The sequence below is a fragment of the Paramisgurnus dabryanus genome, chromosome 13 (assembly GCF_030506205.2).
Source record: "Paramisgurnus dabryanus chromosome 13, PD_genome_1.1, whole genome shotgun sequence".
Lineage (NCBI taxonomy): Eukaryota > Metazoa > Chordata > Actinopteri > Cypriniformes > Cobitidae > Paramisgurnus > Paramisgurnus dabryanus.
In genome coordinates, this window is record NC_133349.1 from 9,099,088 (window position 1) to 9,124,718 (window position 25,631).

At 37.7% G+C, this 25,631-nt stretch overlaps 2 protein-coding genes across 2 annotated transcripts; one reads left to right on the plus strand and one right to left on the minus strand.

Annotated features, from left to right (window-relative positions):
• Positions 1–2,617: 2,617 nt before the first annotated feature.
• Positions 2,618–3,098, minus strand: LOC135717756 (uncharacterized). The gene is given in 2 exon segments (XM_065239934.1): positions 2,618–2,945; positions 2,947–3,098. Coding segments are annotated over 2 exon segments (480 nt in total).
• Positions 3,099–4,009: 911 nt separating this feature from the next.
• plekhf2 (pleckstrin homology domain containing, family F (with FYVE domain) member 2) lies at positions 4,010–23,951 on the plus strand. Its single transcript, XM_065298579.2, has 2 exons — positions 4,010–4,197; positions 20,851–23,951. Exon 2 carries the CDS (start codon positions 20,862–20,864, stop codon positions 21,603–21,605), a length of 744 nt encoding a protein of 247 aa, XP_065154651.1. The 5' UTR covers positions 4,010–4,197; positions 20,851–20,861; the 3' UTR covers positions 21,606–23,951.
• Positions 23,952–25,631: the final 1,680 nt, after the last annotated feature.

The following is a 25,631-nucleotide window of genomic DNA, read 5'->3' on the forward strand; positions in this document are numbered from 1 at the left end:
CTTTCTTAACGCAGAGAGAAGCTACGGTAGCTGTTGCAGGACAAATGTTATCAGCGAGACAATGACTGTTTCTCAATATACGTTCTTCAGCAATCTTGCACACTTGTGTCCTCGCTCTACATCATCATTAACCGTCGAAATTCAATTCCAATCCTCAAGAACACAAGTACAGAGGATGCATGTATGTGACTTTCCAAACTAAAAAGCCACCAGCCAAGACATTTTAATTTAATGTGACTTTCCTCCCAGTATTTTGCCGTTTTACCAAAGCAATTCCAGGTCATATTTTTTTAGTATGTCAGACAGGCATCCTCCATTATCTATAGGTTTGAAGTTGTTTTGCGTATTCACAGAAAGTAAATGGACAACTTGGAAATACAGGGTCAATTAAAAAAAAAATTTGCCAAACCACCTCTGAAAATATAGCGCTACAGAAGGACTTTTACAGCAAATAGCATTATGCTTTATAACCCTCTAAAATACAAGTACACTGTAAAAAAACTTTGCTGCCTTAAAATTTTTTGTTAAATCAACAAAGATTTACAAGTCATGTCAACAGAGATGAGTTGTCACAACTTATAAAATAAAGTTGAGAAAAGTCAACTTAATTTTATAAGTTATAAAATTATTTTTTAAAGTGTAATAACACTTAATGAACAATATTTATTTAAAAAATAAAAAAAACCTCCATAAGAGTGTATTTCATAGATTTTTTAGATTTTTTACAGTGGTAAACATGAAATAAACTCACATGATGTCCTGTACAAACACGCATTGTTTACCAAAGGCCCAGTGAGTAAGGCACAAGACATATTTTGTTGTGCTGAATAATAATCTTGTTATTGCTTGACAGCAATGACATAGTGGAATAAAAAATAGCTAAAGCCAGGCCTTCTGCCTTCCTCCCGAGGTCTTAGGAATTGAACAGCCTCTGGGTTCAAAACTGAGCCCTCTGCACAGCTACACGGGACAAATGACTGGAGATTTATCAGACGTAATCATTTTGGATGACTTAAAGATTAACATGCGCAACATTTGCCTACTCCGTTGGAGCATCAGATGCATAGTAGTTACATCAGGGGTCTCCAACCTTTTTGTGAGCAAGTGCTACCACAATGGATACAACAATCTGGAGGGCTACTTTTTGATATTATATAGTAGTAGACTCACGTTGGAGACCCCTGAGTTAAATCATGAGTGGGTTTACACAAGAGATTCAGGTTGTATATTTGAGCTGCATGTACAGTATGAGACACTAACATTGAACTGTTCAATATATTCCCATTATTTTAATAACATACGTTTCATGGTTTATTAATGGTTGAATTAAATACCATTAATAAAGTAAGTATGTTTGAGATTCATCATAAAACAAAGTTTTATAGAAAATGTCTTTATTTAAAGGAACAGTATGTAAGAAATTTATATCAATTAATCATAAAATGGCCCTGATATGTCACTAGACATTAAGAAATCATTTTATTTCAAATACGTATATCACTGACAACAGTGGTCTGGCCAGGATATTGTTATTTAAAAAGTGGAGTTGCAGCCCTCAACTGATGTTTATGTTGTCATGTTGTGTATTGGCCACTAGTTGGGTGATTGCAGTACCAGTTTTAGCCACAAGTTTTGTTATTGCAATACCAGTTTTGGCCACAATCCTACATACTGTTCCTTTAACATGAAAACAAATCTGTGCAGAAATAAATTAATCGTATTGAATGAATAATAAATAACTGTATTTCAATCACAGTATAGGATATATTGTTTACTTAAAGTCTTTACACACCGCAATGTTTTTCGTGCGCGTTTATCGTTGACCTTTAAGTTATCACTGGAGCAGTAACCTTTAACCTCCTAAGACACGTGTTTTGGTTTGTCTTTTTTTTCCAGATTTCTTCCAGCTATTTTGGGGTTAGGAAGAACCGATAAATATAATAACCATTTTTTTTTTTACATGAAATTAAGTATTATGGTGCAAAAAAAAAAAAAATGTGATCCAGGTCTTAGAAGGTTAAAGGGGTCTTAACCATTTAGTTACAGGTATACATTGATGAATTTGTTACACTGATGTGTTATTTATGCATTGGTACAAATATGTAGCCTACCTTTGATGTACTAATAAGGGACTCTTTGCATATGTGTATACTTTTTGAAAGGATACTTCCCCAGTGTCAGCTAGGGACCCTTTTATAGTTTTTTCTGCCAGTGTTCTTTAGGTTATTAAAAGGGTAAAGAAATTATTATTTATGAACATTTGGCTAATTGTCTCTTTGCCCTTACGAAAATTAACCATGGTTATTTGTGGTAAAAGTGTAGTAATGGTTTTTTTGGTGTATTGATTACTATCAGCAAAACTATGGTTTTTCTACCACATTAACCATGGTTTAACTATGGTTTTTGAAAACCATAGTTGTCAAAACCATGTTTATTTTGTGGTTACCATGGTTTTTTGGGTTTTAACTGTAGTAAAACCATGGTTGATTTTCGTAAGGGGAACCAGAATAGTCATTCTACTGTCATCGTTGTAAAACGATTTTGTAGCACATTTTTTAAGACTGTATCTAGTTTGCGCGACAGTTTTTCTCAGTATTCTCACACTCATTCGCATTATTCAACGAGCCGACATGAGTAATTGATAAGCTCGGTTTCTAAACTTCTGGTGTCTGACACTATATATAATAACATTCGTGGTCAAAATCCAAAAGGCAAAGAATGAAAAACCGCACCAACCATTGCCAAATACGTTTCCAACTACAAATACCGCGATGGGGGTGAAAGATGCTGTGAAACCCACTGTCAGCGTCCCTATCTTCTTTGCAGCTTTGATCTCGCAGAAATGGTTTTTCGATGCGCTTTGACTCGCGGTCTTGGCTAGTTGCTTTCTTCGTTTTTGCATGCTGGCGAATATGATGTTGATGAAAATAGTACCTACGAGAGTAAAAACCAAAGACAGGGAAAAGTAATTATGTTCCAGGACTGGGATGGGAGCCAATGCTTCCCAATGCGTAATTGCACATTCTACTCTAAGGATTGTACTCCAATGCACGATCACTGCTGAAAACCATCGGCGATGTAGCCAGGAAAAAGTGCATAGTTCATTAATAGACTAATTCACAATAAAAGCACGTTGTCTATATGGCGCTTTCACGGGCAAGCACCTGAGGGCACCAGAGCGTTAAACTGTTAAAATGCACTTCTGTTAAACCATACATCTCCAGAAATAAATCTAGCATGTGGTCTATCTAAAGACGATTTCCGTTTCTAACAGTTCACACGAATAGGTACAGTTCCTAATATTAATATATATTTGGTAAACACGGACCGGGGAAAAGTGACTTAAAGTCTCAAATGCAAAGTCTGCCAAATTGTTATATTAAAAAGTGTTAAACTCTCAAGGTTGGATGACAGTAAAATGATTAGAAATGTAAAAAACTAATCCAACTAATCAAACTATGAAAAATTATTTATATTGCTATTTTATAAGGTATATAGCATATCTGCTATCACTTTTGATCAGCAAAGTGGTTATATTTAAATTCTGGTATTATTTTTAAATGACAAAGCCACCCTGTGCAGATAAAAGAAATGGCCTACATTTTTATATTTGATCTGCTGAATTGTATTTTTCTTAATTATGTTTTAACATTGCAAAAGAGATGCTTCTGTATGGAGTATTGGGTGTAACAGTAATCATCTCACAGATATCTAAAAGCCATTGTTCCCAAAACCGAATAATATTTATTCTTTTATGAGTTTGACTACTTTAACTAGCTCCTTTATTGATTATTACAGACTCACACAACTAACGTGTCAGTTAAATCCATGCGCTTTATCCTTTACAAACATGCAAGTGTATGTTTATCTCAAAATAAATTAATAACTTAAATAAATCAAGTGACTTTATGAGCAGCAGTACAGTGCGTGAATCAGTGTTTATCCAGATTAGTCCTGCCCCTTCTCCCACACCACACCGCCAGCCGCGACCCGGAGAGTCACGCTCGTGACGTCTACATTCCCCGATGGCCCGATCCTGTTCTCAGCCATATTGAAACTCCCACTTTTGCTGCCCGGGAAGGTAGTCGAAAGACTTTTTGACGCTTTTTGAATTTTAAACTTCAGTATTTTGCCCACGGAATAAAGTTACTGGCGATTGTGGCTTCGCTTTTACTGTCGCTTTTCGGTTGGACTGAGGTAAGCTCGCACGTTCCTGTTTCTAAACTTACGGGGCGCTCGTTGAAAGTGTAGTTGCTGTTTGTGTCATAGCTAGTTTTGCTTTGGCCCTGCCTTGTTTATGCGATTTACTTTAATTATTATGGCTAAACCAGTGTTAGTAAAATGTGTTTCGTTAAACTAAATTCAAAGGCTTCGTGTCGTTTTGTCAGTCAGGGAACAGCTCGTGTCTTCATTATCATATTAACGTTAGCTTGTAGCTTACTAGCGTAAGGAAAAACTTTGTCAGAACTTAACGTTATCGTAAAACCAACTTGACGCAAGTTAAGGGCTCGTCTGCCCAGGCGTGTTTCTCAAACTTTTATTTAACCAGTATTGTGTCAATCGATATAACATTTTGTTTTACAGCTTCTCTGCTGTCTTGGTTGGTAAGATAAAGTTATTTCAGCCACAGAAATGAGAGTTTTAGCGAATTTGGTTAAAATGTAACTATTTTCATCTGAGAAAACTTTGTGTTTTTGTACCAATGGCTATCACACCTCGTTTACCTCGTGAGTTTGACAGCTAGCCGAAACTTCCCACTGAAACCACCCAATCCTGTTTTTAAACAGCACGATGCCAGGCAAATTAAAAGAATAACGAGTAGCTTTTTTCTTTATCATTTAAACCAGATATTGTAGGATAACCAGTTATACAAGATGTATGGTTTGCACCCATATGGAGTTAGCCGACCTGCTATCGTTATAGTATTAAACATCATGGAAATATGATAAGGACATTCATAGTAAACATTGAAGTAACCCGCAGGCACAAACGTAATTTTGTTAACAGATTCACTTTCTTTCCAATCTCTTTCAAAGTTGTTTTAATGCTTTGTAGTTAATTCATTTTCATAACGTTTTTGATGGTTTTTCTAGGGGTGAACCGATATATCGGCCAGTGATCTATATCGGCCGATAAAACCATTTTCCCACTATAAGAAGTCGTTGGATTGTTTTGGATCTGTCCATCCTTTGTGTTTGTACAAAGAGTACAGATATGCCAATTACAGGATATTAGGAAGTAGAAAACAAGGAAGCATCCCAAACTAAAGTCAAGTTGGTTTAATATTACTTTTGTCTCCTGTACTGTTTTGGTGATTTATTATAGAAATGTATGTTCATGACTCTTCTTTTGATATGACTGACAGACCGACACCTGACATGACAGGGCGTTCATGTAAAACACCAGTTTTGTCGAATTAAGTCTCAAGCATTGTTTCATGGAGGATGGAAGTTTTCACTTCTGCATTCAGTGTATAGCTAAGATGGAGTTGTTTGATTCACACCTGCACTTTATATTAAGTGTATTTTGTTCTTTGTATCTGTTTACACAAATACTTTCCTGCATGTGTGAAATTAAGCCACTATTGCAGAGTAATTTATCTTTGTTGCTTTATGGATTATTTTGGACTGTCTTTTGTTGTGCAGACCTATTGAAAGAGCCCTCTCAGAATACTCCTGTTTTCAGAATGAGAGAAACAGATGTTCTGTGCATTCCTTCCTTCTGCTTTATTTCGTATCATTGGTCCAACCATGCTTTTAGACACCCAGGCTAGTAGTTTAAAATATGTATCTTCACTTTTTTTTAAGATCACTCTAAATGTGTTCTGTTTTTTTTTTTTATTAAGTCAAAATACAAAAACGTCCCTTGGCACAATAAGGATAATTTATTCATATGTCAAGATGAACCATTTAAATCGTGTTTCTGTCAAAACTGCTTATTTTTCTGCTGTGATTTAGTGTAATTATTAGCTCTGTAAAATTACCTTTTCCAGGTCCAAGTCTCCACTCGCTTCATATGAGACTATAATCTCCAAAGCTGTTTATGAGTGGTATTTATTCATATCACACATTTAAGCTATATTTTGATGAACCAAGCTCAAGACGTACCAGACAACAATAATTTGAACAGTTCATAAAAGATTCATTACTTCCTGGCCATCTGGGATTTTATTATGAAGATAAAAGTTAGGATTGCAATTTTCAGCAGTGTTACACTGCACTGTGAGTGTTTATTTTTAGTACATTGTTGTTTGCTTAAGGCACGTGATGGAGCTTTTAGAGCCAGAAGTTGACGTCATACTTAACAAGCGTATAATCTGAACTATAAATGAGATGCATATTATCCTTTAAAGTGTAAACTCATTGAAGACAATGAGTCAGCCATTCATAGAGTTCTGAATCTAAGTTAATTTACAGAGCATATTATTATAATAACACATTTTGTATGTTCACGAAGTAGCCAGCACTTATGATAGACTGTCTTGGTTGTCAAAGTAGAGGTTATTGAAATAGTGCTGACTTGTCATGTATGTAATAATGTAAACAGACATAAGATCAATCTTTAGCCAAATGTCAGCAAGACAGGATAGAGTCAAATTTTGATTTGCACAATGTGACCTTTGATGCATGGATCCTCAATTGAGCACTTTTTTTTTTTTGAATGCTTGATTAGATTCGAGACCAAGATCTGAGCCATGCAAACACTTATGTAATTCATAGCAGTGGTGATATGTAGGGGATTAGCTTAGCAATTAAAGCGACTGTAAGTGACTTACAGTTTACGGAGCATACCTTTAATCAATGCGTATGTTCTTGGGATTGAACCCACAAGGTTTTGTACAGCTAATACAATGTTTTTCCATTGAGCTACACTGTTTTTCACTAATGCCTCTTATTTAAATGCCAGTGCATGTTGGGTTGTAGTCCAACACACTTCAGTTGGTGAAGCCAATGGTGTGTAAGCCAAATAGAACAAGAGAATTTTAGCCTCCAGTAGTCTGAACTTGTTTTGACTGAGATAATCTGCGGATTACTACCAAGAAGGTTGTTCAAGTTAAAACACAGTGCATGCTTTGTATAGCTCATTGTGTTCCTTATGAAGCAACAGGTTTCATTGCTGAATGATTTGCCAGTCAATACACAGGAATCATTCTTTATTGTCAACTTATTTTTAGGGTGCATCAAGCTGTTTATTGATATTGGATGGCGATTATAACTTTATACTATAAACGGTAATGCTTGCAAAGTGCATTTAAATGTACTGTATCGCTATTCAAGCTTTTTCCTAACATCTGTACCATGATCTTATCTCATTACTTGTGGGTTATTTAGGTGTGCTGAAGTGACAGGATGTACGGTTACATTTTGTATGTGTGAATGCTTATTTTTGTGCATGTTTAATTTTGTTGTCTCGTATGCTTAGAAATCATGCATATCAACGATCTTGTGCACTGTAAAAATAAATGCAGCATTTTTGTCAAATAAACATATATTTTTATGTTACTTTAACTAAACAAATTAAGTTAAACAATTGTAACTTTTTTAAAGTTATGTCAACTTATCACAGGTCAAAACTTAAAGTAGTTTGAATTGACCTGCAAAACTAAGTTGTTTTAACTTCATGCTGTATTTTATTTTACAGTGTGTATGTCTTGAGTTGGTTAGGATTCACCCAAAGTGAAACTGGTCTTAATCAGTTCATATCACAATATCCTGTGGTGTAGCCAAGTATGGTTCTGCTTGAATGTAACCATTTGGGCACGATTTAACTCAGGGATGGGCAACTGGCGGCCCGGGGTAAATTTTAATACGGCCCGCTGGACCATATTATAATAAATCAAATACTTTTAAAATGATGATTTTTGTATTCCGATGTAAAACCTCCCAACCAGGAGGGGGCGCTAGCTCTCACGGATCGTCACAGTGTATGGGCTTATGTGAAGAAGATGTCTTCACGGGGTCCAAAAACCCAAGGTCTGACCCGAGACCTGATCAGGTTCGGGTCTAAATGTTTCACGCGTGCCTCGTACACTGGTCGGGTACAATAATCGGGTCTCTGGTTATTTAAAATGAATGTGTTTTTGCTGAACGGACCCGAGAAGCCCTGAACTATGTGTGTGTTAATGTGTGTGTCTGTTAATGTCCTTAAACCTCTCCTCTGTTTGCCAAGAGCGCCTAATTACGACATTGTGTGGCTGGCGATAGGTACATTTTCGTTGAGACAGACATGTCAGATCATTTTAAATGTACATTTTAGCGGTTACCTTTGGTGTCATCGTCATATAAATAAATGGAGCAGCTCGCCAAATTGGTTGCGAGCCCACCGGGGCTGCAAACTACACACACGTCAGTTTACATTCGGGTCCAGTCGGGTTCAAAACAATGCCACTGGTTTGAGTGACGGATCGGACTCGAGACAGAATTACTCTTAGATTTGAAAGGTAAAATACATTGTTATTAACATTTTTATATATTTTGTTTTGTATGTATTTATTATTATTATGTATATTTATTTTAAATAATTTTGTTCTCTGAGGGCAGGATGAGAAACTCCTCTATACTAATTTAAAACGGCCTTGTTTGTTACAGATGTTAAAGCAATGCAGTTAAGAAGTTTTATCTAAAAATGCTTTGTCCACTGAAAATAAAGTTATGATTTAGAATTAGCATAATTGCCAAGTTTAATAGTTAAAATCTTTAAAGACCGGTTCATTGTATATTGTGGTTTCTTAATAAAAAAATTTAAGAATGATGCAAATTGTGCGTGTGGTTCTGACCCCCTTGGTATAAAGGAGAAAAATGCTGGCCCTCGTCATTATCAAAGTTGCCCATCCCTGATTTAACTGCTTAATAGTTTAGTGGTAGCATTGTAGAGCAGAGTAAAGAATAGGTTATTTGCATTTTGCACAGGAATAGAAGATCGGATTAATATCTGTTTAACCAAGACTCTTTATGTGGTCGAATTTAAATGGAACAGTTTTAACAAGTCTATCTATAGCAAACTGCTCAGAGAAGTGACCAGGTGTAACCCTATAATGCTCACGTCCGGGTGCTCCATCTATCCAGGGTATGATTTGAGAAACCATGGCCTAGGCTATTCCAAGGTTCATTGCACGTCTGTAACGGCAGAATTTAATGCCTGGGATATTAAAAATAAACATTTAAAACCTTATTTAAAAGTGCTTATTTAGCAGAAAAAAATTAATTTGTCACTGCTTTAGTATTATAAGTAGAGGTCGACCGATATGGCTTTTTCTCTGGCCGATGCCGATTTTTGGAAATCAGGGCAGCCGATGGCCGATACGTTTGGCCGATTTTCTATATGTACATAATAATCAAAATGTTCTCATCATTAGCAGATATTTTAAATGTAAAAAGTATTTAAAAAAATTATGACTGGTCTTTCTGAAGAGTTTTACAACCTCCTCTGCACCATGCATTTATCAGCCACAGATATTACCTGACACTCTGCTGTCATCATCTTTGATCAGTTTTTTACCATGGCTTTTATTGCTTTGTAGGATAAAATCCTTATTTGGTAGACCTGATAAAATATTTATTCATCATAAAGTTAACATAGTAAATGTCTATGTTTTTTAGTTGAGACTGTTATTTAGGGCAAATCTTTTTAAACACATTTACATTCTCATTTCTGAGGCGCTATAAGTGACTGGTTGTGCTGACAGTGACGTCTTTTGAGTTTAGTGTTGGACAGATCTGTTGTTTCAACCATTCATTCAAACGAATCCGTTCAAAGGAGTCAGTTTGCGAATCGGACGCGCTGTGTTCTAATCCAGGCTGAGCAGCGCAAAACTGTAAACAAAGTGTCACTGTAACAACACGAAAAACATTTCCTCGGTGGATATGATTTGGTCCATAGATATGTATATAAAGGCTAGATGGCTCAAGGCGGAGTCAGCTGTGTCGTCACTTGGCGGCCATCTTAGGTCAGTGCTGCCATAGTGCTGCTCCCTGCTGCTGTGGACGGAAGGTGAGTGACATACGCCAACTAAAATGCTTGTAACTTGCTGAATTCTTGACGGATTTACAAACGGTTTGGTTTTTTACAAACGTTATTAACGTGGCTATAATTCTGGATGCTTTAACATGTTTCATGAATTTTTTTTTATTTTTAGTATACGTATTCAGTGTCATAGGTACATCTTTGACGTTTATAACAAACCAATCCGTTTGAAAATCGGTAAAAAATTAAGCAAGTTATGGTCATTTAAAAGTACCTGCATCATTAAAACTCAATGCTACGAGTGAGCGAGCGCCCTGTCCTAAGATGGCCGCCAAAATGCGGACGTTCCACTCAATTGGCCATCAGCGCGGACGAGCCATCTAGCCTTTATATACATATCTATGATTTGGTCATCCGACCTTTTGCCATCGAGTCAGTTTTGTTTTGAGTAATAAAAGCAGGGAGACAGTTTAAAGACAGAAAGCGTGCGCGAGCGGCTCTGCTCTCTCTGTCACGCAAACAAAACTCATCATCACTCATTAATCACATGAAATGAGCCTAATCTTTGCAACGGAAAGTGCACCGCGAGACATAAGCCCGTCGCGCTGTTGTACTGGCTGCTTAATTCGCGCGATCTCGCCATCGTTAACTAAAGCTGTTTGTGAACAAGGCACGGCTGCACACACACGGGATAGGAGCGATCTGCTTGCAGGAAGAGGCAGCGTCACGAGTTCTACAACAACGCTTAGGTGCCCGCAGATGCGCCTGCCTATTATTCGGCGTAATTTTGCAGCAAAATCGGCCAAAGCCGTTTTTTAAAAATATGCCAAAAATCGGCCAATTAATCGGCCGGCCGATAAATCGGTCGACCTCTAGTCACAGTGACAGCACGTAGATTTTTGAATCTGGAATAATCTAGCTGTCCTAAGCTATCTGAAACAATGAACAGGAACTTTTTATTGAATAACCATAATGGCAACAAAATTTACATATTATTGTCATTACACTGTTTTATACATGTTCATATTAGAATCTCATTGAAGTTGAAAGATGCACAAAGCTTAAAATGAGAAGTAATCCTATCTGTACTTTTGCTGTATTGGGGAAAGTAAATTATGTAACTCTCGCTTCAGAATGGAAGGATCTGAAAGTGATATAAACAAGCTAGCCTCACAGCTAAAAGCAAATGTCATTGACTTACTTAGCCAGAAGGGCATTCACGCCCTTATTATACAAAATGTGTCATAGTTTTTCCTTATTGTTCTTCTGACCATTTACTCTCTCATGTTGTTTAATTTCTTTGTTTTAATGAACACAAAGATACAGATTTTGAGCAATGTTTGTAAACAAACCAGTATGTGCTTCATTCACTTCCATAGTATTATTTTTCCTACTATGAAAGTGAATAGGGCTCATGATTGGTTTGGGTACAAACATTCCTCAAAATATCTTCCTTCCCGTTTATCAGAACAAAGACATTTATACAGGTTTGTGACAACATGAGGGTGAGAAAATGACATAATTTTCATTTTTGGGTGAACTATAGCTTTAAGCGTTTTTCAGATTATGTACAATCTGGTGACTATGGTGAATATTTGCAACATGCTGCCAAATACCTTAAAATCATTTGGACATGCACCTCAGTTAAAGTCTGCATACAATTATTACCGAGAATCAGCCGTTGCTACAAAATGTTGGCTCGATGATGCACTGAAGCATGGCCCGGCCCTAATACAATCGCAAGCATTCATTTGGGTTTTAGCTGTATTTGAAAGTTCAAAGAGATGGCAGCTTTCCTGTGCTGTGAGTGGGCATGGTTTCAGCACCGACGGCGGACACACCCCAGAATTTGAGAGCAGAGAATGCTGCTTGTTTTTTCTAGATTTTGATAACTTATTTTATTTACTAGAAAATAAATTAGTCTTTCATGAGTTCCAGTTGGCAAATGCTTAGATGAACATGTAAACTAGGAAGATCATTCATTAAACATCGGCGAAACCTGAGCCATCAGTTCTTCTCTCGTCTCTGAGCCTCCATCTCTTGTGTTTAGATCTCGATCTTTCTTGTATTAAGATACCATGGAACCGGTATCAAAAATTAACTTGTTTATTTATTTTTTTAAAGGACTGTATTGTTTGCATTGTGTCATTTTACCTGTTTAGGGCTCATTTAATTTACAGTATGTTGTCTGTTCATGTCATATATTTAAAATGAATTAATGCAGACATCCAGTATTGCAATCCCCTATGAAATCAAAATGCAAAAGTAGCAAACAAAATGACACAATAAACACTCAACATATAGCTATAGGGCCTTTTCAAATATGTTAAATATATTTTAAAGGCATTTTAGTGATTTTTGGCCTAAACTCTGTTTAAGATTTATGATTTTAGTCATAGGATATTTTCATCTTATTTGTGTCACATTTGTGACTTGACACTTAAGGTGAGAGCCGTGAGAAGTCGAGAGGGACACAAATGTAAGTTATATTTTATATGTTGTGTCTGGCGTGTTTGACAGCTTGTGCTTCACTCTTGCAGATGGACCGTTAAGTTGGTTAGTATCTGTAAGGTCAGGTCAGGTGCTGGCTGTTAGATCCGATGTGTTAGTGTTCAGCAGAGAAAGAGCAGTCTGGTCTGCACCTGCTTCTTTTCCACCTGCAGCTGTCTCTGATCTCTTTTACAAAGTCCTTAAAGAGCAAAGCTGGGCTTAGCAGCTGATGTGTTGCAGAGCAACTGTGAAAAAATGCTGGAAAAACATGACACCCACTGTGTTTGTTGGGGTGGGGGTGATTCGTTGTAAAATACCATACATTTATCATTCAAATAATTGTTTTGCACGTGACAGTGAAATCCAGATTAAAGTCTCATAATCGAATGCTGAAATTAGCAATTTCAAATAAGATTTTAATAACTGATTTTGCATTGATTTCAATCTTTGACATGACCTTAGTCAATATTTAAAATATCAAGGTTATATCATATGTAGGATGATTTATATGCAGAAAACTAAATTATAAAAAATTAAATTTTCATAGGCAGGGTCTTATATGTCTGCATATATATATATAATATACATATCTGCATCTCTGGTGACGCAAAGTTTGAGGGCCTCTACCTTAAACCAGTAAACTTATACTAAAGTTCAATGTCCAATATTAAAAATGTAAATATCCAATTGGTACATGCTTGTGAAAAACAAATGTTTCAGTTTAACACCCATTTATAAGCATCCCACTCATTTCCTGACTACAAAATGGTAAAAGAGATCTGACTGAAATAGAGGTCAGTACTTCAGTTAAAGAGACATTTCACCCATTTGCATTAAAGGGATAGTTCACCCAAAAATGAAAATTGTGTCATAATTTACTCAATTATATGTTGTTACAAACCCACTTAAATTTCTTTGTTCTGATATACACAAGGGAAGATATTTTGGGAAATGTCTGTAACCAAACTGTTTGTGGACCCCATTTACTTTCATAGTATTCTTTAGTGCTGCCACTAACGACTAATTTTCTAACGACTAATCTTTCGACTAATTTTTCGAATAGTCGACTATTCTAAACGACTAATTAAAAAAAACTCAAGTGTTTGTTATTTCATTGTCCATTTTATTTTGAACTCACCGGTGTCATAAACAATATGAATAACTTAAATGTTACCAAATAAAAAATTACAATGTAAACAATATAAATAATAATAAAAACTTCCAGTGCAAAGTAGATGCATAACAGAAATATGAAATGTTTCACTTCTACTCTTTGATCTTATATTGCATTTTAACACAACTGAATGCTTTTTTACATATTATCTGTTCTGTTGTAGCCTATAAAATAGTGCCTAAACATGACCCATCACCTCGTTTTTTATCCAACCAGCTGTTCCTTTAACTGCTGCTAAAATCCTGATTTAGATATGCAAAAATCACCATACATTTACATTGTAGCTTTACTGCTGTTGCTCTTCTCATAATTGTTGTTGTGTTTTGAGCCATTTCTTGATTTTAAATGCGAGTGATATAGCGCAGACAATTCGGTGCAAATTCAGAAATATAAGAGAATACACTGTTGTTGTTACATAGACTACAGAACACGGCATACAGCATCATAGGGAGGGAGAAAGCTCGCACACAGACTCACACTACTGCTAATTTTTCTTCAAGTCATGTTAACTCGATCAGTCGTCTTTGTCAGAGACATCTGTGAATGTTGACGTTTACGCAAAAAAGAAAGTACATTAAAAACACTGCCACCTTTTCACTGTCACGTAAGAGAGAGGCGCGCGCTGTTGAGGCGCTGCAAGCAACATGAGTGTGAGAGAGAGAGAGAGAGAGAGAGAGAGAGAGAGAGAGAGAGAGAGAGAGAGAGAGACGTGCTGAACACTCGCAACAATGAATTGAGCCGTTTAAAATAGTAAAATAAAAATGTAAATGGGAATCATGAAAAATCTATTTGTTGCGTCCAGTGTTGATTCCGTGGCGGAATCACGAGCAAACACTGATAGCCTTTAACATCCAAATACAGAGTCATTGTACTTCTCATAAGAGTTAATAAAACAGTACTGACTAGCTCGCCGTTTCATTAATAATCATATAACAGTTACTTACGTTGTCCTATTCTCTGTGGGTGTATCGTCAATAACTCCCGAGTGTTTTCGTTTGAGATGCTCGTGCATTGTTGTTGTGCTCCCGTGATAAGCCGGCGACGTTTGGCACGGTGTAACAGACCACTCTTTTATCACAACTTGCCTTAAAATACTTTCATACTTCGGAAGCTTTCCGACTCATAATTCCATAGACTCACCTGCCACCGCCAATTTTTCAAAATTAAAGTAGTGAAGGCAGGGGGAGAGGGAAGAAAGATGATAGCGTAGCAGATTAACCAGCAGGGCGCGCACAGCGCACAGACTGGTGTGGAGGTGAATTACATTGAGCCATTTGAGACAGGAGACAGAATTACAGTGGGCCGTTTGAGACGGAAAAAAATAAATATGCGACTCCTCGACTAAAAAAATTGCCGTCGACAAATTTTCATCGTCGATTACGTCGACTACGTCGACTATTCGCGGCAGCACTAGTATTCTTTTTTCCTACTATGGAAGTGAACTGGGTCCACAAACAGTTTTGTTACAAACATTTCTCAAAATATCATCCTTTGTGTTCATCATAACAAAGAAATTTATACAGGTTTGTAACAACACAAGAGTGAGTAAATGATGACAGAATTTTCATTTTTGGGTGAACTATCCCTTTAAGCTTTGTATAGTTAGAACCCCAGTCATGTTTTTGAATGGTCGTGCATCATTTCCTCAGTTGCTGCTGAGACAGGAGAAATACAGATTTCAGTGTTGCACTTCCTTCTTTCAATGATGTAAAAATCATCATTTTGCATCATTGAAAGAAGGAAGTCCAATATTTTTGTTAAAGGGGGTGAGACTACAAACACCCCTTTTCTCGGTCAAATAGGCACCAAATCAAAATGTATTTTACAATTCGACTACAAATATGACACACTTTCAATAAAGATGAATGTTTCCACGGGTGAAATGCTCCTTTAAGTTAGTACAATGCGAGTACACCTTAAATGTAAATGTATGGTGATTTTGTCAGACAGATTTTGCTTTATCTAAATCATTATTTTAGCAGCAGTTAAAGGAAGTCTCGTGTTTAGTCACTATTTTATAGACACTACATGGTCAGTGCATACAAAGAAGCCCTTCCAGGTCTCTCATTCAGATCAGATTCATTATATAAATTATTTCAACTATTAACAATACAATTATTTAAATCATTTTGCTTTGATATGTAATGCCAGTTGTATGCGGCTTTGGTACGTGCCTTTTAGTGGTGTGTTGGTGTTAAAGTTGTTGTAAGTCATTGAACAATATGTGGGAACGCTCTCATAAGCCGAGGCTTTACAGACCAACACCAAGCCCTGATGTGTACATGCATGTTGAGATGGAAAATGTATCTGGTCCTGCTTGTCGCACCATTGCAAACAGCTTCTTTGTAGGTGAGAGGGGTCTGAGGTCTGGCAGAGCTTTACTGTGTTAAAGTGCTCATCATTGACCTTTATGCCACTCTGCAATGAGATAGCGGACCTACAAGACAGCTCAAAAGACGCTGTGAACTTCTCTCTTTTAAACCAGCGAGAAGGTTAGGAAAACCTCTGTAAACCGTGGGTGTTTGGAAAACTAGATATGACACATTTGTCCTAGTTATGTTATTAATAGTGTGTTAAAAAGCACTGGCTTATATTTATGCCACAAGACCAAGGGGAATAATCAGTGGTCTGAAAGGTTTGTGTTTAATAATGCAACTTATAATGGGGCACAGATTTGCATTTTTGTACATGTGATCTTGTTCACATGTGATATGTAATCTCTATTAAATATTTGTTTCTAGTCTGAGCCGATGCTGCAGTGGGCAGCACTGCGACATTTGGTGCTTTCACACTTTCGGAGACCCAAGTTCTATTCCCGGCTTGTGGTCATTTGCCGTTTCCATACCCCTCTCTCCTCCCTGTACTTTCCTGTCCTCTCCTCTGTCACTGTTTAAAGGAAAACACCACCGTTTTTCAATATTTTACTATTTTCTTACCTCAACTTAGATTAATTAATACAAACCTATTTTTTTTCAGTGGGTGCACTTTTAATCTTCGTACAGCGCTTCTTGAATGTATCCTAGCCACATTCATTCCTATGGCTCCAAACAAAAGTTTTATTTTGTGCCAGCATACTTACTCGTGTAACTACTCATTTAAATAGGGAAAACATGGATGTGTTTGGTGGCTTCTAAATTCATCCCTGTTTGAAGCTATAGGAATGAATGGGGCTAGGCTAAATGCTAACACATTCACGATGCGCTATACAAAGATTAAAAGTGCACGCATTGAAAAAAGATAGGTATGTATTAATTTGGCTAAGTTGAGCTAAGAACATAATAAAATATTGAAAAATGGTTGTGTTTTCCTTTAAATAAAGGCAAAAATGGCCAAAAAAAATGGCAGCAGCACAGTAATACTGATGTAATGAGGTCACAGATATGTGCCTAGAGTCATTTATGACACACAGGGTTTGGTCAAAAAGGATGAACCAAGCCATTGCGTTAAACTAACCCAGAATTTTTTTTGACCCCACAATTGAGCATTTTGGATCGAAACAACCAGGTGAAAACAAAGAAGAGCCAAGTTGAGGAGTGATTTAACTCAAACTGCATCAAAAGTTGCTGTTTATTTACTTCCATCATTGCTGGTCTTCTCAAATTATACACAACAAGTTGCTGTTTCTTCTTCGTTTGTGGGTTAACTTGCCAAGCTGCTTCTTCTCTGATGATCGCACTGCTACTGTGGTTACACGCGTGGATACTGCCTACCAGCGGTCGCGCGTGTGTTTCACGTCGACGTGGACGATGACGCAAAAGTATAAATGAAAACCGACGCGGAACCTACGCCATTGCTGCTATGCCGTAGGACCTACGCACGACTATAACAAGCCCTTAAGATCTTAAACCCAGAATTCAGAGAAAACGCCAAGAACAAGAAAACTGGAACATCACTCCCACCGGAACCCGGGATTTACATGCACAGACCATGTTTAAATTTCAATGTTTCTGGCCAGAAATACCAACTTGTTCACTTTGTCTAGTTTTAATAAGCTGCGGATTGAAGTGCTGGCTGCGCCCCGCGGTGCTGAAGACCCGCTCTGACAGAGTACTGGTGGCACATATGCACAGATATTTACATGCAACCTATTGGAAAGCACGGAGGAGTCATTGGGTTCGTAAAATAACAAAATTATAGCTTTTAAGTACAATAGTATTTATGTAAAAATATATATTAAAATAAAAAGGTGCACAACTCTTCTTAAGTGGAAGTAATAAAGTAAAATAACGAATAATAATTATATAATAATGAAAAATTAAAATACCCCCCCGCCTAACGATATCATCGTCTATCGCGATGGTTTAACGTAACCATCATCAACTGCCAATTTAGGGGACATCGCCCAACTCTAATGCTGGATTAAAAACCTAATTTTAATTATTGTGTTTTCTACCAAAAGTTTTAATACACCAGACCAAATTCATCTAAAATACTCGCAAGACACAAACGTAACATTAAACTCTGATTACGCATTAGATTATGCGAGAATCTGGCAAATGCGAGCATCTCTTTTTTTTTCATCAAAACCTTTGACGCGTGTGTAGCAGACATGTATTTTGACATGACACGTGATGCACATAGGTTTACTTGACGTGCAGAACACATATTTTGAAATGATAAACCACACATGTCTGCTACACACCACATTATTTCAAAGTGCAGAACACATATTTTGAAATGATAAACCACACACATGATGGGCTAAATGCATGTTGTGACCAGCTTCACATCGTGAAAAGGTGAAAAAAGTCAACGGCTTCCACTGGTTTAGAAATGTATAGCCTTAACAACCCAAGTGCCCATTAGAAACGGTGGTTTGCACTGGTTATTGAACTGTCACATGTTACAAGGGGCAATACACAGGAGGTTTCGAATAACTAATCATAATTTGAAACCTCCTGTGTATTACCCTTTTTAACATGACATACATATACAGGGTGTGGGAAACCCCTGCAGTAGATTTCATTACTTGAGGAAGTGTGATTTAGGAAAGTGCAGCTTTGTGGGGACGTCGGCCCCTCACGTTACTTCAACCTGCTTGCTGAGTTCCTCTTAGGCAATATATTTTAAGAAAGTGTGGTGTAAAAGTTCACCTTTATCAAGTCCTAACACCTCAAAATTGAGGTGTATGTTATCATACTTACAGCCATGTTTATGTCTTTGTGAAGTGCCAGTTCCTTTAATGCTTTGAATAGGATGTGGGACTGTTATCGCTTTTACTTTTGGTTCTTAGGATGATCAAAGTTGGCCTGAAGCTTTACCGATTGCTTTTGGTCTTGGTCTTTCTAAAAAGTCCACAACTGAGCAAAATGAGCAACTATTAAGCCTGGATGTTACATGGGTAAGGTTAGCCGTGTGGGTATTTTTCCGGCTCACGGGGTGTTGTGCTTGGAGATCACATCAATAAAATTTGTGGTTTGGGTGTGAGATTATAGACCGACAGGCAAACTTGGTTTTTCAGCATTGAGGTCAAAGTGTAGGATGTTTTAAATGTCATTGTGTTTACTTTCCTGGGGGGGGGGGGGGGGGTGTTGTATGCCTTATTACACTTCTGTATGATAGTCATGATATGAGGACTGGGGTTTGCCTTATCCAAGACATAATAAAAAAACAACATACAGCCAGTATTGTTTTCAAAACTTGCATTGTCCACTTTCAAATGCCCTAAATCCCTTCATACCTGCCTGTGAGACCCGTCAGATCACTGCTTTTTTACACAGAGGAAATCATGCAATAGCAAAGATTTACACTGGTGGTTGTCATCTGTGCCACAATGCAATGTGGTGGTAAGCCGTTTTTGTGTAAAGGTACGCATTACATAATTTGTTGCAATGAATAAACAAGAAGTTTATGATTTTGACCTGCTTATTAAATAAATTCATAGCATTATGAGGATGCTTTTTTACAATTGATTTTGCAACTGCTGCGGTTTACGTTTTTGACCAGGACAGGTGCTCCTGAAGAGGCGAACAGATGGTATGTAATGTGAGGGATCAGACCCTGTTGTTCTGCCTTGAATAGATAATGTTGCTCTTTTTTTCCCCTCTCACGGTCTATATAGCATTGTAAGAGGTTATCCTAATAACTAGGGTTTGACATTATACCCAAAGTCCCTTTAGTGATATCTCATCACTAGGCTGCCTTATTTGCCACTTCCAGGCAGTTATGTCAGTCATGCAAGATTAAAGTCGTATCTACATGAATGGGGAAAGATGGGTATGTCTTAAAATTGTGTGCTGAAATTATATTTAAACAAAATATTTCTGACCAACAATTAAATTTGACATCAACAGTATCATGGATGCAAGAGTCACCTTTTGGGGAAATTTGCGGCTTTGAATCCAAATTGTGATTCTTTTAGATCCAATATGTTTTTTAAAATAGGGGTGAGGGGATCTGCAACGTCAGTCTTTGGATAGGGTTGCAGTGAATGACATTTTGAAGGTTGGCGAGTTATGTTTTACAATTTATAGTTACTTTGCATGCTGCTGAAAGTTATGACATTTGCGCAGATTGAGCGCACAACATACTGAACTCATGAATCCCTGTTAAGGGGGTTGCACACCGGACGCGCAGCTGAGCGCCACGCCGTTCTTAAAAAAATCAAACACATTGTTTTCTATGAGTATACGCGCCTGTCCGCGTCGCCCAGCTACGACTACGGATGTTGCTCTAATCCCTGTCGCGCCAGCGCCACTCACATAGTTTAACATTAAATAACATCATATTTGTCCCAAATCACTAACATTGGCTGCTAACGTATTTTTTTCATTTTGAATTATACGCTATCTGACTAAGCTTGCGCTATTTAATGTGCACTTCCGGTGTACGATGCCTCCGAGTTGTCCTAGATGTAGTCCCTTTAGACATAACGAATTGTCTACAGTATTTTTGCAGTATGACCTCAGTACAACTTCGAATTTGTTCTCAATTGCGTAAAAAATTATTTCAATAAACTGTGGTTAATTTACCTCAAATTGACCTTAAATTCAACCTCAAATCAACCTTTTAAATCTTTTCTTTGTTGTCACAGTACTAATTTTATGTAGTGGGTGTAGTTTTCTTATTTACTTTGATAGCCATTGATCTGTTTAAACTGTTCATTTAACATCAAGATGATAATTTCAGTTGAGGACCCAAAGGACACCTAACACCAATATTAAATATTAAGTATTTTCCTTTAATGTGTTTTCTCTCATAGTAATTATTTATTCTCCTCCCAGGTGTGTGAAAGATGGTGGACCGCTTGGCGAACAGCGAGGCCAACTCCAAACGCATCGCAGTAGTGGAAGCCTGTTTCGGCACAGCGGGCCAACCGCTGGCCATCCCAGGTCGAGTTCTCATCGGCGAGGGGGTTCTCACGAAACTGTGCCGCAAAAAGCCCAAAGCCCGGCAGTTCTTCCTCTTCAATGACATACTGGTATACGGCAACATCGTCATCCAGAAGAAGAAGTACAATAAGCAGCACATAATTCCTCTGGAGAGCGTCACCATAGACACGGTAGAAGATGAGGGTGACCTACGGAACGGCTGGCTCATCAAAACGCCCACCAAATCCTTCGCCGTATACGCCGCCACGGCAAATGAGAAGACGGAGTGGATGAGCCATATCAGCAAGTGTGTCTCAGACCTGCTGGAAAAGAGCGGGAAATCTCCCACCGGGGAACATGCTGCCGTCTGGGTGCCCGACTCCGAGGCGACCATATGCATGCGCTGCCAAAAAGTAAAGTTCACCCCCGTCAACAGACGCCATCACTGCAGGAAATGCGGCTATGTTGTGTGCGGGCCCTGTTCGGAAAAGAAATTCCTGCTTCCCAGTCAGGCATCCAAACCGGTTCGCGTGTGCGAGTTCTGTTACAAACAGCTCTCCACGGGCGCCACGCTGCCGCCCCGTTCGGACTCCTACAGTCGGCCCGGTTGCGATTTCTCCTCCGGTAACCTTTCTGATGACGATGATGAGGATGACAGCAGTGACTGAGGGCACCAGTCTGCCTTCCCACTTTCAGGAATATTGACAATCTTTAAATCACATCCCAATATTTTAGTCTCTCTGCTTTTCCTTCAGGGTTTAACGTTTTTGCAAAGGTTCCATCTTTTGCAACCATTTTATTTTGTGGCAACACTCCTTAAGCAAAAATTAAACACTGTGCATATAAACAAAGGTTTGAGGGGAATTGTTGTAAGTTCCTGCGTATTTCCGAACACTATTTTGTCACTACTTGCGTGCGCGCAACTAGTGTTCCACTTTGTCACGTCCCAATGGCACCTCTCATTCTTATACTCCTCTTACACTGATCATTTAAAACTCTTATATATCCAGTTTGCTTCCTTTTCTCCCCTTATTTGCTGCTTTTTGCTGTCGTTTTCTCTACTACTATGCTGCTATTCGCTGGAGTGGAGAATGTTGGGTGACGTCATTGCAGGCTGTCATAGCCGTCCACTCCCTGCAGACCCTCAGGTGAAGCCATGCAGATTAGCAACTGATGCAGTTGTTGTACACTGAATACAAGAGCTGCATTTAATGCAAGCTAGGTTCAATTATTTTAAACAAGAAGCTGCATGTAGGCTTTGAATAACTAACCACTAATAAACCATCTTCTGACGAAATTTCTAGGTTGACTGTTTCTAGTAATTGCAAGTGACAAATCAGATGGAAGATTTTTCTAAGCTTGTAATTGTATATGTAGTCTCGTCTAGTGCAGAATCCAACTGACAGGGCTGTTGCCGACTTAGTGCCTTCTTAATAATTTATTTTCAGGAAGAACGTCCTGGTAAAGAAACTATTGAGGCTACAGTTGAATTTCGTCACTTCTGGACTGGTTCCTTTCTTTACGACACTTGCCTTCGTTTGACGGCACAGTATGGAGTTAGTGGTGTACCCTTGTATAAACTCACACAGATAAACATGTGTACCAATTTCATTGTGTAAACTTTCCGAATTAGTCATGTATATCAGTCAAAATTGTTTTTTAAGAAAGTCTAATGGCAGATCGTGTCCTAAGATTGATCATAACATGAGATCTTGCGGTGTCTGCGCTTTACATGTTTCTAAATATGCTGGTGTCTCACAATGACTTTAACTCTAAGAGAAATGCGCATTAGCATGCAGCCCACAGGAACTGGAAGCGCACATCACTATAACGGAAGATGTCGCCCGTTTTCCTCATCGTCTCATTGGAGTCTTTGTGTTAGCGAGGTCATGCATGGCGGTCAATCCTACCGATTTTGAATGGGAATTGAAAGCATTATAAGGAAGTGACTGACACACAGCCTCCATTTGTCTGTTTCACACAAGAGCTGCACTAAACGCTTTCCAAAGTGATCATTGTATTTGTTTGCAGACTTAATCGAGAGGTTGCCAGGTTTACAGTTGTTTAAATATTATACAAGTAAAGCTGGTGGTTAAACCAGCTGTATCTTTGAGAACCTTGCGTCTCAGTACTGAATACTTGATGATCACCTGTGAAGATGTCAGATTAACAAAACTAACATTAAAAAGGGATGTTTAATAAATCTTGCTCAGACCATGATCCTGTAAATCATATGCAATAACAGATAAACTTAAAGTATTTTTGCTTGTTCAGATTGCGAGACTTTTGTGGGATATAGTAATAGGTTTACAGTGATTGATTCAAAGGTATTTATCTTATCTTGCTTTTGCAATATAACAATAGATTGCAGGTTCATTCTGGATGGAACAGTTGTTTTAATCTTTCCATATGTAACCTGATGATATTCTGAGATGATTTCTGTGTTTTAATGATGCTAATGTTGTAATATTCTTTTTAATTTGGCATATGTTGTAAACTTTGTACAGTTTTTTTTTTTTTTTTTTGTATGTGTATATGAATATCCTCATATTTGGGCCCGCAGGTGTTTTTTGTTTCATAATTTTTTTCCGTGTGGTTCATGCGTGTTTCCTGAACACTTCTGGATCAGTTACCAGCACTTTACTATTTCTGCAAACCACAAGAGAAGGGCGGGGCCTGAGAAGGGGCGGGGTATGGGTAGAATGTGAGCGGGGAATACTACATGTCTTCACACATAGAGTCTGTCTGCAAAGAAACGTGAATGGATAGTTCTCGTCTTTTTATTGATTTTATTAACCTTGGATTGCGGATGGGTAAACAAAATTGGCAGATACTTGAGCTTTAGAGATTTTCATTTATGATTCCCTCATTTTTGGATGGATTTGGATATTTTCTGTTTTCTTGTCAATGCTGACATTATAATTTACATGTAATATTCTGAAAGGGCTAAAAACTGATTGTAATCATCATATCACTAGATACTAATTTTGAGGAAAATATATGCATTGCTTACACTCTTGTGTCTTGTCTTCTGTCACTAAATCCCACACTGGATGAACAAGCAGCTCGGCATGTGTGATGGAGAAAGTTTTAATATTACAAGATGGGAGCATTCATTTCAATCTTTGACATTACCGTAGTCAGTTACCTTAAGCTTATCACCATTACCTTAAGATACCAAGATTATATTTTCATGAATGTTCTTTACATTATGTAGAAATTAGGATTTTATGTAGAAAACAGTTAATTACTAAAGGGCAGTTTCCTGTACAGAGTTTAGATTCATCCAGGATAGTGGGATATTTAAAGGTGACATAGAATGATTGAACGGGGTATTTATCCTTGTTCTGTGATGTGACATGTAGACAAAAATATTTTTGTTTGGGTCTGTAATGCCTTAAAAGCTTCCTAAAAACTTCTCTCCAGATAGCCCTATTAGGGTGGGGGATTTTAAACAAGTGGTTTTGCACCTATTTGGCTCCCCCTACTGGCTTAACTTGCAATTTCATTACTGATTGGCTGACTTTGCTGCCACTCAAAAAATTTAGCCAATTATTTTAAAGTGGAGGGGCAGTTAGATGCCTGTGATGTAATAAGCATTAGTTTTTCAGATTGGGCCGTTTTCTGGCTGACATTTCTAAAAGAGGAATTTCTATGAGACTGAGATGTTTAGCATGTCTAGCACTTTTTGTATGTTTGTGAATGCGGGTAGACTACCATTATTCAACAAAGACAAGGTAAAAATGGTTTTTCATTCTCTGTCCCCTTTAAGTCATTTTTACGAACAAACCTTACAAAAAATACTGGTGTGCATCTTGAGATAAAACAGTGGCACTAATATATGTCAAAATAAGTCAGTGGAAGATATTTTTAAGGGTAGCTCAAACATCTTTGAAACCTCCCCTACATATCTTTAGCTGGGTTTTCACAGGTTGGGTTTTCACAAACTGGGTCACAAATGCTTAAATGTCTGGGCTGGGTATATCCTCTCACAGGATTATTGCTAATCTGTTTGTCACATCTCAGTCTATTTGTGTCAACCTTTGGTTAGTAAACTCTAAAGTGTGCATTAGGGTTTCTACAGGAGACAGTTTTTTCCTGTCTTGACTGCTTTAGATTTAAATTCAGATCAGCATGTTTGTGCTGTTGAATTAATGGTGGAGAGTCTTTGTTTGGAATCTTTTGTCTTTATGTAATCATAATGTCGTATTTGCCCTACATTTAAACACTTAATCAAGAATAATCCGGTTTAAGAGTTTAAACTGTTATTGATGTCTCTTTGAAAATAAGTCAAACGTCCATCCACTTGATAGCAAAGCAGTAAAATAACCAGGTTGACACAGTTGGCAAGATTTTTTGGTCATGTGTTGCTAAATAGTGTTGCTTTAAATCTGACAGGTAAAGAGTTTTTGCTCTTTGCTCCCTCTACAGGTTGAAAGCGGAATTGTCCATTACCACTGTTGTACATAATTTAGCCTACTGTGCAGCAAAGCTTGCTCTGATTGGATTGTAGGTCTGCCTTAAAGCAAGTTTTTGTAGTTTTCACTCTAACTACAGGACCGCGACCCGACGGTTGGAAACTTCTTTAGTGCGGTTTTGGCCAGTAGACGGATGCAAAGCGAATGTAAAAAGTGCTGTTCACCCTGTTTCGAGTGGATGAACGACTGAAACTTTTTTTGGAAACGTTATTTTAA

What these genes read in the sequence shown, in the direction of transcription:
- plekhf2 (XM_065298579.2), top strand. Translation starts at nt 20,862, where the DNA reads ATGGTGGACCGCTTGGCGAACAGCGAGGCCAACTCCAAACGCATCGCA.